At 41.5% G+C, this 15,953-nt stretch overlaps 1 protein-coding gene across 2 annotated transcripts in view; it reads right to left on the reverse strand.

The window, feature by feature from the left end:
* The window catches only part of LOC129853067 (glutamate receptor ionotropic, delta-2), a 691,695-nt gene extending 677,362 nt beyond the window's left edge, over window positions 1-14,333 (reverse strand). For both annotated transcript variants that reach the window (XR_008759076.1, XM_055918729.1), the window contains exon 1: window positions 13,456-14,333. Coding sequence is in view for 1 of the 2 variants with exons in the window: in XM_055918729.1 (XP_055774704.1) it covers window positions 13,456-13,543 (88 nt within the window). In the remaining variant the exon portion in view is untranslated. The remainder of the gene's footprint in view (window positions 1-13,455) is intronic.
* Between the last annotated feature and the right edge of the window lie 1,620 nt (window positions 14,334-15,953).

The following is a 15,953-nucleotide window of genomic DNA, read 5'->3' on the forward strand; positions in this document are numbered from 1 at the left end:
TCTGTTGAACATTTAGTAAATGGACACTGGCCTTCTGTTGTACATTTAGTAAATGGACACTGGCCTTCTGTTGAACATTTAGTAGATAGACACTGGCCTTCTGTTGAACATTTAGTAGATGGACACTGGCCTTCTGTTGAACATTTAGTAAATGGACACTGGCCTTCTGTTGTACATTTAGTAAATGGACACTGGCCTTCTGTTGAACATTTAGTAGATAGACACTGGCCTTCTGTTGTACATTTAGTAGATAGACACTGGCCTTCTGTTGAACATTTAGTAGATAGACACTGGCCTTCTGTTGAACATTTAGTAGATAGACACTGGCCTTCTGTTAAACATTTAGTAGATAGACACTGGCCTTCTGTTGTACATTTAGTAGATGGACACTGGCCTTCTGTTGTACATTTAGTAGATGGACACTGGCCTTCTGTTGTACATTTAGTAGATAGACACTGGCCTTCTGTTGAACATTTAGTAGATAGACACTGGCCTTCTGTTGTACATTTAGTAGATAGACACTGGCCTTCTGTTGAACATTTAGTAGATGGACACTGGCCTTCTGTTGTACATTTAGTAAATGGACACTGGCCTTCTGTTGAACATTTAGTAAATGGACACTGGCCTTCTGTTGTACATTTAGTAAATGGACACTGGCCTTCTGTTGAACATTTAGTAAATGGACACTGGCCTTCTGTTGTACATTTAGTAAATGGACACTGGCCTTCTGTTGTACATTTAGTAAATGGACACTGGCCTTCTGTTGAACATTTAGTAAATGGACACTGGCCTTCTGTTGAACATTTAGTAAATGGACACTGGCCTTCTGTTGAACATTTAGTAGATAGACACTGGCCTTCTGTTGAACATTTAGTAGATAGACACTGGCCTTCTGTTGTACAATTAGTAAATGGACACTGGCCTTCTGTTGTACATTTAGTAGATGGACACTGGCCTTCTGTTGTACATTTAGTAAATGGGTACTGGCCTTCTGTTGTACATTTAGTAAATGGGTACTGGCCTTCTGTTGTACATTTAGTAAATGGGTACTGGCCTTCTGTTGTACATTTAGTAAATGGGTACTGTCCTTCTGTTGAAGTCAGCAAGCCTCCTCTGCTAGCCTTAGTTACTGTAAATCCACCTCACTCCTCCCTCACACCTCCTATAACTCTTCTTTACACCCTCCACCATCCTAGAACTCGTTATTACACCCCCCCATCCTCCTAGAACGCTTCTTTACACCCCCCCCCCCCCCACACACACCCACCTAGAACGCTTCTTTACCCCCCCACCTTCCCAGAACACGTGTTTACACCCTCCCCCCACCATCCTATAACTCATCTTTACACCCCCCACCTTCCTAGAACACTTATTTACACCCTCCCCCCAACATCCTTGAACTCGTTATTACACCCCCCACACTCCTAGAATGCTTCTTTACACCCCCACCTTCCTAGAACACTTCTTTACACCCCCACACCTTCCTAGAACACTTCTTTACACCCCCCACCATACTATAACTCTTCTTTACACCCCCCCCCACCTTCCTAGAACTCTTCTTTACACCCCCCACCCTCCTAGAACTCCTCTTTACAACCCCTACCCACCCAGAACGCTTCTTTCACCCCCCACCCTCCTAGAACTCTTCTTTACACCCCCCACCTTCCTAGAACTCTTCTTTACACCCCCCACCCTCCTAGAACTCTTCTTTACACCCCCCACCATCCTTGAACTCGTCTTTACAACCCTGCTCTCACCTTAATGATGTTACTGTCCTATTGTATATAGTATAGTCCTATTGTATATAGTGTAGTTCTATTGTATATAGTGTAGTCCTATTGTATATAGTATAGTCCTATTGTATATAGTGTAGTTATATTGTATACAGTGTAGTTCTATTGTATATAGTGTAGTTCTATTGTATATAGTGTAGTCCTATTGTATTTAGTATAGTCCTATTGTATATAGTGTAGTCTTATTGTATATATTGTAGTTATATTGTGTATAGTGTAGTTCTATTGTATATAGTATAGTCCTATTGTATATAGTGTAGTCCTATTGTATATAGTATAGTCCTATTGTATATAGTGTAGTTATATTGTGTATAGTGTAGTTCTATTGTATATAGTATAGTCCTATTGTATATAGTGTAGTCCAATAAACTGCAACACTTCAGTGAGTTGCTCCACTTATATTGGACACAGTGGGGGTCTGATTGATGATGAGGTGGAGGGCAAGGTTTCACCTTTCCTGAGAAAACAGAGCCATGTTCCGTTTCAGGGTCACATGAAATCAAAGGAATTAGTGGGGCAAAAACAACAATATCTAGATGATTAGAGTAGGCTTCTCCTAAAGAGGATTTAAAGCTTAACTTTTTAAGATTTACAAGACTTATGCTTAGGACATGCATTAATTGAATAAGGTATTTGCATAAGGATTACCGCATGAGTTATAATTCGTTGTATTTAATACAAAGAAAAAAATATCTGTCAAAAGTAAAACTGTCCAAATATACAACCTTGCATGCTTTGATCTGCTGAAGAAACGTTTATGGGAATTCTGTCATTATCCCCGACAAAGACATCTAGACATTTCTTTTAAGAATAATCAGATGTTCTGTGGAAATATTCTCAACATCCTTCCATCAATTTCTTGGAATCTAGGATGCCAAGTGCATGGGATAAAGGAAGTAAATACAGTAGTCTATTTCATTAAAGCTGAATATGTATTTCAGCCTAAGCGCAACCCCGCCACTTGGTTTTCTATAAAGTTAATGAATGGGGCTGGAGAAATGGAACCACCCTCAAATTCATAGATGGAGCTATGGAAGGACTGACAATCTGTGAAATGAGATCAACATGAATATTGCACAGCAGTAGCCATTTCAGATTACACCTAAAAATAACTCAAATACATAAACAATCATTTCGTTATGCTTATAGTGTAGAGGAAAGATGGGGTTAGAAACATAGGAGAATGGGAGGAAGAGAGAAGCAAGGGTTAAGAGCACTCTGGCTCTTCTTCATCTAAGAGAAGACAGGTGAAACGGGGGGGGGGGGGGGGGGGGGGGGGGGGGCAGAAAACAAAGATATCTGAAAGCATTCTACCCATTGTGAGTTTGAGGTAAAGATGGGAGGTGACGAGGGGAGAAAGTGAGAGGGCCTGGAGAGAAGAGAAGAGAGAACAACAAATGAAAGTAAAAGGCCAGAGGGCTCTAAAGAAGGCAGGGTAATGATTACCACAGACACAGCCTCTCCCAAGGAGGCTCAGCTCCATCTCTCTCTGTCTGAAGAGAGTAATGTGGTGCTTGGTAAAGCCAGGCATTTCTCTCCTGGCCTGACAGATGTTATCCCCTTCTTGTTCAACTGTTTTGTCACTGTTATGTCGAGTATGACTCGTATTTACTGTAAAAATATTTATATATATTTTTTTATTGTTGCATTTTTTGTTTCCCTCTTGCTAGTCAGAGCTGTTTGTCCAACAACAATGACGTCCTGACTACAAGTGATATAGTCAACCAATAAACGACATATTGGTCCTTTGGGTGGTGGACCATTCTTGATACACACGGAAAACTGTTGAGCATGAAAAACCCAGCAGCGTTGCAGTTCTTGACACACACCAATCCAACTGTATTTTGATGCCGTATTTAATACTGTATAATAACAATGACTGCTTGCATCTGTGAGCCTGGTTGTTCCGTGCTATGTGTAAAATACCAGGGTTAAAGATTAATACTGAGGCAAAATGTAACTACTAGATTAATGTTGAGGTAAACTGTAACCTCTAGATTAATACTGAGGTAAACTGTAACCTCTAGATTAATACTGAGGTAAACTGTAACCTCTAGATTAATACTGAGGTAAACTTTAACCAGTAGATTAATACTGAGGTGAACTGTAACCTCTAGATTAATACTGAGGTAAACTGTAACCAGTAGATTAATACTGAGGTGAACTGTAACCTCTAGATTAATACTGAGGTAAACTGTAACCAGTAGATTAATGCTGAGGTAAACTATAACCACTAACCAGTAGATTAATACTCAGGTATACTGTAACCACTAACCACTACATTAACCCTGAAGTAAACTGTAACACTAGATTAATGCTGAGGTAAACTGTAAACACTAGATTAATGCTGAGGTAAACTGTAACCACTAACAACTAGATTAATTATGAGGTCAACTGTAACCACTAAGCACTAGGTTAACGCTGAGGTAAACTGTAACCACTAACAACTAGATTAGTGATGAGGTAAACTGTAACCACTAGATTAATAATGAGGTAAACTGTAATCACTAGATTAATCCAGGTGAAAGCTATGATCCCTTATTGATGTCACTTGTTAAATCCACTTCAATCTGAGCAGATGAAGAGGAGGAGACAGGTTAAAGAAGGATTTTTAAGCCTTGAGACAATTGAGACATGGATTGTGTATGTGTGTCACTGAGAGGATAAATGGGCAAAACAAAGTATTTAAGTGTCTTTGAACGGGGTATGGTAGTAGGTGGTTCAAGAACTGCAATGCTGCAGGGATTTTCATGCTCAACAGTTTGCCATACTTATCAAGAATGGTCCACCACCCAAAGGACATCCAGCCAACTTGAGACAACTGTGGGAAGCAACATGGACTAGCATCCCTGGGGAACGCTTTCGACACCTTGTAGTGTCCATGCCCGTTGAATAGAGACTGTTCTGAGGGCAAAAGGGTTTTGTACACTCAGTGTAGATTGGAAAGATGACTGGAGAAACAACGATTCAAGGTGAATCAGAAGGCAATGTCCAAGCCATTGCAACCATATCAAATCAAATCAAAATTGTATTGGTCACATACACATGGTTAGCAGATGTTAATGCAAGTGTAGCGGAATGCTTGTGCTATATACTGTATGTCTGGATCATTGTTATTGACTATTAATTGAAACGGGTCAGCTAACCTCCGTTGTTCAGCTAATTGGCACTCATAATTTTAGGGAAACTGTAAAATCTTTTGTCTGTCTTTAGTGCATAAAACAAAATTATTAATTATTTCAAAACAAAAACAAATATCTAGTTCCCATTGAATAAGTCTTCTTAAGGATTTCTATTGATTCTATTCATATTTCAGCAACAAAAAATTCAACGTTCTATTCATTTTTTACTGACTAACTGGAACTGAGGGGGAATCAGACAACCCAGGTGAAACCTTTGTATTCACAGTTAATTCTGTCAGTCCAGGAGAGAATAAAACCTGACACACAATTAACCATGCTTAACATTTTCCATTCAAGAATATGTATAATAATCATTATCATGTACCAGGGAAATAATGCCTGCCGCGCGAGCCTTGATTGGCGTGCTTACAGTACTGCGGTGCTGCAGTCAACTGGGACCTTGTCCTTGTTCACTAAACACACAGGAAATTACTCTCGTTTTCAACATGAGGGCTTTGAAAAGACGATGCAGCTGAGAAATGTTCTCTGCCATGCACCCTCTGAATAATGGAGAAATATGTCCAGCTAACCCATGTACTGTATATTAATATAATATATGCCGTTCAGCGGATGGTTCTATCCAAAGCAGCTAACACGGTAGTGCGTGCATACATTTACGTAGCGGTGGCCCAAGCGAGAATCGAACCCATGATCCTGACATTGCAAACTTGGTCCTTTTCAGCCAATCTTGTGAAATCTTGTGAATTTTTTGTGCAGTGTGAGCAATCCAAAGGAACTCAGACCCCTCAAAAGAGCCCCCGAAGTGAACCTAAAGTAACCTCTCAAGAGCTGGTCATTGTCATTTTCTTGTCAACGATATACTCCGATTTAAGTCAAGACTGTAACTCGGCCACTCAGGAACATTCACTGTCTTCTTGGTATGCAACTCCAGTGTAGATTTGGCCTTATGTTTTAGGTTATTGTCCTGCAGAAAGGTGAATTCATCTCCAAGTGTCAATGGAAAGCAGACCGAACCAGGTTTCCGTCTAGAATATTGCCTGTGCTTAGCTCCATTCCGTTTATTTTTGGATCCTGAAAAACCCCCCAGTCCTTAACGATTACAAGCATACCCATAACATGATGCAGCCACCCCTATGATTGAAAATACGGAGAGTGGTACTCAGTAATGTGTTGTATTGGATTCACCCCAAACATAACACTTTGTATTCAGGACAGAAAGTGAATTGCTTTGCCACATTTTTTGCAGTATTACTTTAGTTCCTTGTTGCAAACAAGATGCATGTTTTGGAATATTTGTATTATGTACAGGCTTCCTTCTTTTCACTGTCATTTAGGTTAGTATTGTGAAGTAACTACAATGTTGTTGATCCATCCTCAGTTCTCTCCTATCACAGCCATTAAACTCCATAACTGTTTTAAAGTCACATTGGCTTCATGGTGAAATCACTGAGCGGTTTACTTCCTCTTTCCGGCATCATGCTCAAAGGGATATTGAATGTCTGCTTTTTTTACCCATCTACCAATAGATTCCCTTCTTTGCGAGGCATTGGAAAACCTCCCTGGTTTTTGTGGTTAAATCTGTATTTGTACATTTTTATTAAATTAATTATTTCACCTTTATTTAACCAGGTAGGCTAGTTGAGAACAAGTTCTCATTTACATGTGCGACCTATCCAAGATAAAGCAAAGCAGTGTGACACAGACAACAACACAGAGTTACACATGGAATAACATGGAATAAACAATAAACAAGCCAATAACACAATAAAAAAATAAAAAAGTCTATATACAGTGTGTGCATATGGCATGAGGAGGTAGGCAATAAATAGGCCATAGTAGCAAATAATTACAATTTAGCAGATTAACACTGGAGTGATAAATGAGCAGATGATGATGTGCAAGTAGAGATACTGGTGTTCAAAAGATAAGAAAAGTCAATAAAAACAATATGGGGATGAGGTAGGTAGATCGGGTGGGCTATTTACAGATGGACTGTGTGCAGCTGCAGCGATCGGTTAGCTGCTCAGATAGCTGATGTTTAAAGTTGGTGAGGGAAATATAAGTCTCCAGCTTCAGCGATTTTTGCAATTCGTTCCAGTCACCGGCAGCAGAGAACTGGAAGGAAAGGCGACCAAATGAGGTGTTGGCTTTGGGGATGATCAGTGAGATATACCTGCTGGAGTGCGTGCTACGGGTGGGTGTTGTTATCGTGACCAGTGAGCTGTGGTAAGGCGGAGCTTTACCTAGCATAGATTATGTAGCGAGGGCCAGCCGACTAGAGCATACAGGTCGCGGTGGCGGGTGGTATAAGGTGATTTGGTAACAAAACAGATGGCACTGTGATAGACTGCATCCAGTTTGCTGAGTAGAGTGTTGGAAGTGATTTTGTAGACATCGCCGAAGTCGAGGATCGGTAGGATAGTCAGTTTTACTAGGGTAAGTTTGGCGGCGTGAGTGAAGGAGGCTTTGTTGTGAAATAGAAAGCCGATTCTAGATTTGATTTTGGATTGGAGATGCTTAATATGAGTCTGGAATGAGAGTTTCCAGTCTAGCCAGACACCTAGGTATTTATAGTTGTCCACATATTCTAGGTCAGAACCGTCCAGGGTGGTGATGCTAGTCGGGCGGGCGGGTGCGGGCAGCGAACGGTTGAAAAGCATGCATTTGGTTTTACTAGCATTTAAGAGCAGTTGGAGGCCACGGAAGGAGTGTTGTATGGCATTGAAGCTCGTTTGGAGGTTAGTTAGCACAGTGTCCAAGGAAGTGCCAGAAGTATACAGAATGGTGTCGTCTGCGTAGAGGTGGATCAGGGAATCACCCGCAGCAAGAGCGACATCATTGATATATACAGAGAAAAGAGTCGGCCCGAGAATTGAACCCTGTGGTACCCCCATAGAGACTGCCAGAGGTCCGGACAACAGGCCCTCCGATTTGACACACTGAACTCTGTCTGCAAAGTAGTTGGTGAACCAGGTGAGGCAGTCATTTGAGAAACCAAGGCTGTTGACTCTGCCGATAAGAATACGGTGATTGACAGAGTCGAAAGCCTTGGCCAGGTCGATGAAGACGGCTGCACAGTACTCTCTTTTATCGATGGCGGTTATGATATCGTTTAGTACCTTGAGCGTGGCTGAGGTGCACCCGTGACCGGCTCGGAAACCAGATTGCACAGCGGAGAAGGTACGGTGAGATTCGAAATGGTCAGTGATCTGTTTATTAACTTGGCTTTCGAAGACTTTAGATGGCAGGGTAGGATAGATATAGGTCTATAGCAGTTTGGGTCTAGAGTGTCTTCCCCTTTGAAGAGGGGGATGACCGTGGCAGCTTTCCAATCTATAGGGATCTCGGACGATACGAAAGAGAGGTTGAACAGGCTGGTAATAGGGGTTGCAACAATGGCGGTAGATAGTTTTAGAAAGAGAGGGTCCAGATTGTCTAGCCCAGCTGATTTGTATGGGTCCAGGTTTTGTAGCTATTTCAGAACATCTGCTATCTGGATTTGGGTGAAGGAGAAGTTAGGGAGGCTCGGGCGAGTAGCTGCGGGGGGGGGGGGCGTAGCTGTTGCCCAGGGTTGGAGTAGCCAGGAGGAAGGCATGGCCAGCCGTAGGGAAAGGCTTATTGAAATTTTTGATTATCATGGATTTATTGGTGGTGACCGTGTTACCTAGCCCCAGTGCAGTGGGCAGCTGGGAGGAGGTGCTCTTGTTCTCCATGGACTTTACAGTGGCCCAAAACTTTTTGGAGTTAGAGCTACATGATGCAAATTTCTGTTTGAAAAAGCTAGCCTTTGCTTTCCTGACTGACTGCGTGTATTGGTTCCTGATTCACTGCAAGACTGAGGGACCTTACAGAAAATTGTATGTGTAGGGTACAGAGATGAGGTAGTCATTCAAAAATCATGTTAAACACTATCATCGCACAAAGAGTCCATGCAACTTGTTATGTGACTTGTTAAGCACAGTTTTACTCCTGAACTTATTTAGGCTTGGCATAATAAAGGAGTTGAGTACTTATTGACTCAAGGCATTTCAGCTTTTCATTTTGTATTCATTTGAAAAACATAATTCCACTTTGACATGATGGGGTATTGTGTGTAGGCCAGTTACACAACATCTCAATTGAATCCATTTTAAATTCAGGCTGTAACACAACAACATGTGGAAAAAGTCCAGGGGTGTGAATACTTTCTGAAGGCATTGTATATGTGAAATCACCCTAGGCCACACAGCACCAGCATACTATCTATATGGTATAAACAGCACCGTCCTCAGGCCTACAATAAGAGAACTGGAGAAACACATGAATGACTTGGTTTCCTCTCTGCCTCTCTAGCTATGTTCTTTACTCACATCTCTCTCATTTATCTACAACCTTCTGTACTACAGTTCCACTCTCTTGTCAAATGTAAATATTTGTGTTGTATATACAGGGCACATTTGTAAAAGAGACCTAGGCCTCAATATGTTTTCCCTGTTAACATAAAGGTTAAAGTCTTGTAAAACAAAAAGTAGGATGTCTGTATCTGTACACAGCATGCTCAATGATTTATGAGCATATGAAGCTCTGTGGCCCTTCTAGTTTATTTAACCTTTATTTAACCAGGAAAAGACCCTTGAGGTTAGAAATCTCTTTTATTGGTTCTAGGTAGGGCTAAAGTGCAGGAGTGCCACAGTTAGTGAGGCGTAGTGGTGTATGTGTCCCATTTGCCATGTGTGTTTTGGGACTGGCCCGCTGGAAAACCAACAGAGATTTCTGGAGGACGATTCACTCCAGTGAACTGTGAGGAAATCAGAACGTAAAAGACTTAGTATGACCCATTAGTGGAGTCGTGCAGCCAAGCCAATGGACCTTCTTAACGTGGCAACTAATTGAGCATATCCTGGAACTATCAGCAGGCTTTGAAGTCGATCAGTCAATTAGAAATATATGGCATGATGAACATACAGTCTAGCAGAGCCTCCCCCTTCACTGGGAGTTCCATCGTGGAACACACTTGTGATAACGTTTGCCTTTATAACAAGGGCCGTTTTATAGTGCTGTAAATTTACTGTCAACTCTCTCTACGCTCAGAAAACATGCATAACTGCTCTTGAATGGAGGCAAGGTTATTGGTACATGCCTAAGCGCCCCGTTGGCTTCCCGTCCACAGACACACAGACACACACACACACACACACACACACACACACACACACACACACACACACACACACACACACACACACACACACAGACACACAGACACACACACAGACACACACACAGACACACACACACACACACATACACACACACACACACACACACAGCTGGCATCGGCACGCTGAGGTTAGCCTTGGCGTTAGGGGGGGATTAAGCCAAAAACCTTTACAACACACATACTCCTCATCATTAGTTTGTTCTTGGGATAAGGGCCTCGATTGTTCTCCAAATATAGCATGTTTGAAATGGCCCAGTCCACCTGGCCTACCCTACCTTACCTGCTGACTGTTTACAGGGTTAGACCCCATGTTATTCCACCTTAGATTCCAAAATACATTTTGTAATAATAAGGATGGAAACAAAATGTAGAAGAGAAAGAATGAATGTAATAAATTGCAATGATATACTGTAGCTTGTCTCGTGTAAAGCCTTGTGGCCGTACCTTATTCTGGAAAAGGATATTCTGAAGGATATTCTAATTCAATTTGAATAAATATAGGGAGGCAGCGACTGCAGAAAAGTCCTGAAAACAGTATTTTCTTTAGCATACATTACCTGCAACCCCTCACAATCACTCACAATACTATATGTCTAGGTCACTTCCAGTACTGCAGTCAGACATCCTAACACAGAGGAAATCTGAGGTGTTAAATCTTCTGCAAAAAAAAACACGGAGTTGCAGATCTGTTAGAGCTCATAGATACATAACTCGATAGATAGGAATCACTTCACACAAACGTGCTGATTGTTAAAAAGGACGGAATCTAGACAGTGGTGAAAACGGCTTAGCAAAACACCCAGGGACATCCCATAATAAAAGCCCACATATTTGAATTCCACTACCATGGCAAAGATGGAACAGTGGGTCAAGTTCTCTGTTATATTACAGCTGAATAAGAAAGCCTCTTGAGCCACACAGGAAGATGTAACCTATTATTTGGTTCAGATCATAAATAATGTGAAAATGATATGATTTTAAAGATAAATAATAAATATTTGTTTCCCTTCTCGGGAGTATCGGGAAGTGTTGAATATTAATAGAAAATGACCGTTTGAAAGGCTATAAAGACTCAGAACAACCACTAGGGGGGAATATAATAAACCTGACCCTCCAGCATTTCGAGTTGGGCACATTGGATTTTACCAGGTGCAAAACATAAACAGAGGCATCCACTTTAAACAGGGAATCATGAATCTTAAACGGGGGCATCAAAGTAGCCTGAAGTGGGACTGTCGTGCGGGAATGTTTGCCTCCTCTGCATTAGTGCATGGTGAGCGGGTGGATGTGGTGTGTGAGGACGGTGCCAGGCAGCTCGGATAATACCAGGGACTTTGTTGCTTTCCAGCGACATAAATCACAGTGACTTTCTGAATAGCCTCATAAAGCGGCAGGCCATTGCGATGCAGTGCACGGCGCACGGGCTCTCCCTTCAGCATGCAGATCATTAGAAGGCTCCTCTGCGATCAAGTAATGCGCGCGAAATGAAAATGCCTACCTAACATTCCCCCGTCACAGGAAAGGATGATGCGGTAGTGCTATCTCTGGGTTGACGTCAGGGTTCTCCCCCCATTCTTTATTTAACAGCAACAAAGAGATTAGAAAGGGATTACTTCTGACATCGTCAAAGTGATGCTTAATATACTGTAGCTTTTCATTCCCCTGACCTTCCACTCGTTGTGGTAGACAGTATATGCCTAAAGACTTCAATTAAAGCATTTTGATCCACAGTAATTAGGCCTACGGTACGCCTACCATGTTAGTTTGTATGCTGCCTTGATTTCTCATTTGACCGCGCAATGCAAGGATATATCAAAACAAACAAGTGGCCTATAGTCTGCCATTTCCACCAGGGAGGGAAATGATAGGGGTAACCTTTCATGTAGTGATTCTAAATAGAAACGTCAAAGAATGGAAACGAACTATCGATTGGAGGTTGGGAATAAAACAAAGACTCAAGCAAATGTTATTTATCGAGTATAAGAGAACAAAAAACGGGTTATTGACATTCAGATGAAAAATAAGTACATTAAAAGTAGGCTACGTTAAAACGGGGAAAATATTCAATATTAATAGGATAAATATTCCCCGTTTTTCACTGGAGTAAACTAACCTTGCGCAAAGACCGTCCATAAACGAATCGCTGATCTTGACAAACAGCTACAAATAAGCTAATGTAAATCACCTTGGCTAATGTTTCTGATGCATTAAATGTACTTTTGTCATGTGTGCAACAAGCCAGAAATGCATTGCAAAATAATGACCTCACAATAGGCTATCATAGAGTACTGGGGGTTGGAATAATCAAATATAAAGAAGGCCAATGTACTAAACAGGTTAAGGGATTACAAGCTAATATATAGAAATGGTGGTTTTAGATTAGGTAAACCTGTAGCTTTCTATGTTAAGCACATAGCCTCTAGGCCTGTAGCTCTATCGGGTTTATCTTGCTTGTAACATTTTAAAACCATCAGTGTGCTGCAAGGTGCGATCGTTGACACCCTAAATTGGTGTGCATCTCTCTCACACACACACACAAGAGTGGATTTTCCCCCATTTCATATCACAATTTATGTCCATCCAAATAGTAACCTATATACCTGCGCACAAGACATGCACGAGACAGAAATCTCTCAGCTGACCCTTCTCTTACAACCTATATTATAAGAAGTATCTAACAACAATTTTCCTACACCCCTTTTCTATATGCCACTCAACATTACCACACTTTCCACAGTGGTAGGCACGGGCCTATATTGTTAAGGCTATTCCAGCTGCATTGCATGTAGGTTACAAGTATATGTGGATACATTGTTTCAAGAAATAGAATATCAGCATATTCCTTCCTAATCCGCAGACATCACGGACTTTTCACATCACCTGTTTTCAGGTAGCAGGCGATTTGAGACAGTAAACACAATACCCATAGGCTAATCACTATGTTCATATTACATTTTAGTTATTCACATTTCCCGCCTTTACGTTATTAAATAGAAAAACATAAAATGAAATACCCTAATTGAAACATACATGGTAATTATGTGCAAAACTCAGTAGGCAACTTCATTAACCATTATGCGCAATGGCGCATGCTGTTATGTACATTATTCTTTTTTTTGTGGGGGGAAATAATTGCTTATATTTAATAATAATGTATCCCGTACAAATATTATGCTACGGGAACTGACATTGTCCAAACCGTTAGTGGTGTGTAGTGGTACAAATGATTTGCTTATACCAAAATCTATGCAGAGGCAAATCTATGCACAGAGGCATGGCATCCTTATTAGCCTACTGATGTTGGAAGACGGTAACTTACCGATGTGTATGATTGAATCAGAAAGCACGGGCTCCCACTCCTGACTCCAAAATATGGCGAAGAACAACACTGCTGAAACAACTTTCATGTCTCCCACAGTTTAAGGCTATTTTCCCAAGAAGCGCCGAACAAGATGCGTGTGATTTGCTAGTTTTAAATCCCGAAGAACCAAGATTTAGTCCATATAGGGATGGATCTATCTCTTGATGGAGTTTGCTTCTTGACTTGAATGTAGCTGTTCTCCGTTAAAAGGTAAGAGATATCCAGTTGCCCTGTTAAAAAATCCAGTTACATCAAATCATGCTGAAAGCTACGGGGTTCTCCACAGCCGCTTCCAACGCCGACGCATCCGATCAATCCAAAACTGGGGATGAACGCAAGCCAAATGCAATGTTTGCTAAATATTAGAAAAGCACGGGTTTGCTTTTCTCAGACGCAGGTCCTGGGCTGATTTGGTCGAGACCGTAGATTCTGCCTCAGACACGACGCATTTTGCAAGCATTAATGAATAAAACGAAACGCAAAACTTCAATTTTCATGCGGATTCTAAGACTGTATCCATCACAGACATTTAAGACGTAAAAAAATGAGAACTCATTCATATTTAACAAGGACCACCATATTCCGAAATACTGGCAAGCGTATAGGGACCACTCTTTTCTGCGACAGAAAATCAAGTGAAAATTCGCCACAGTGCGCGCGATGACCGCTCCGCATGCGGATTGTCTCTAGCAGTCGGAAGGTGAGGTATACTGTGTGGGAGAAGGCCCTGTAGAGAGCCAACTACACGGACAGCAGCAGTTGCCAGCCGCGCATTGTCTGGACCAGAGTTACCTGGGAGGATGACTGACGGAGGCAGGGAGAGGAAGAGATGCACAGAGGGCGCTGGGTAGGCTATCTAAAATGAACCGAGAGGGGTAATCTGGCCAAGCTCCGCCCTGGTTCAGTGGCGGGCACTCCATCTCCATCGGTCTCATAAATGGGGGTCCCTGGGTATAATCTTAATCTGATGACGATCCTGGATTAAGGATCCTGGAGGATAACACTTTGGCACGTGATCGCTTTTGAACAATAGCTTACATTTCAGGAATTGAAGGTGGGAATAAAGGGAAATCATCTTGTGTTTTAAAATCCTCTTTTCAATCAACTGTCATTGTTTCACAGCCAAAACTACTGGAAACTGTTCATATTGTCTCTATCCAGAGCAATTAGGGTTAAGTGTCTTGATCAAGGTCAGATCGACGTCATTTTCACCTAGTCGGCTCGGGGATTCAAACCAGACAACTTTCGAATACTGGCCCAACGCTCTTAACCGCTATCTATCAGCCTCTTACAGGTATTGCCCCATAACTTTCATGCAACGTGGATATTCACTAAAGAAGATTGATTGCACTAGAGTGGACACTGGACATAGTTTACACATTGTAAAAAGTAACTGCTTAACTCATTAAAGAAATTGAGTAGTCGCTACTAAAAAATCTCCAATGGTCAATAGAACTCAAATCATAAAAGTGGAACTAACTCATATGTCAATCAGATTTCTAGTCAGTTAATGTTTTTGAGTACAGTTAAATAGTAGGTTATTGAGTAAATATAACTATACTGAACAAAAATATAAACACAACATGCAACAATTTCACTGAGTTACAGTTCGGTAAGGAAATCAGTCAAATGAAATAAACGCATTAGGCCCTGATCTAAGACAGGGTCGCAGCCATACTGTAGGTGGGCCTGGGAAGACATAGGCCCACCCACTGAGAATTCGTTTTAACCCACAAAAGGGCTTTATTATAGACAGAAATACTCCTCAGTTTCATCAACTGTCCAGGTGGCTGGTCTCAGACGATCCTGCAGGTGAAGAAGCCCGATGTGAAGGAAAGCATGCCAATTGCACGCTCCCTCAAAACATGAGACATTTGGTATTTTATTAGGATCCCCACTAGCTGTTGCAAAATAAGATGTTACTCTTCCTGGTGTCCACACAAAACATGAAACATGACATAATACAGAACATCATTATACAGGAACAGCTCAAGGACAGAACTACATACATTTTTAAAAAGGTACGCGTAGCCTACATATCAATGCAGACACAGAAACTATCCAGGTCAAATAGGGGAGAGGCGTTGTGCCGCGAGGTGTTGCTTTATCTGTTTTTTGAAACCAGGTTTGCTGTTTATTTGAGCAATATGAGATGGAACAGAGCTTTCTTGAATTTGTTCAGGATTTGTGGACTGTGAAAAGACCCCTGGTGGCATGTCTGGTGGGATAAGTGTGTGTGTCAGAGCTGTGTGTAAGTTGACTATGCAAACAATTTGAGATTTTCAACACATTCATGTTTCTTATAAAAAGAAGAAGTGATGCAGTCGGTCTCTCCTCAACTCTTAACAGAGAGAGACTGGCAGCATAGTATTTATATCAGACATCTGTGGCATTGTGTTGTGTGTCAAAACTGCACATTTTAGAGAGGCCTTTTATTTTCCCCAGCACAAGGTGTA

This window comes from Salvelinus fontinalis, chromosome 4, assembly GCF_029448725.1.
Source record: "Salvelinus fontinalis isolate EN_2023a chromosome 4, ASM2944872v1, whole genome shotgun sequence".
Classification (NCBI taxonomy): Eukaryota; Metazoa; Chordata; class Actinopteri; order Salmoniformes; family Salmonidae; genus Salvelinus; species Salvelinus fontinalis.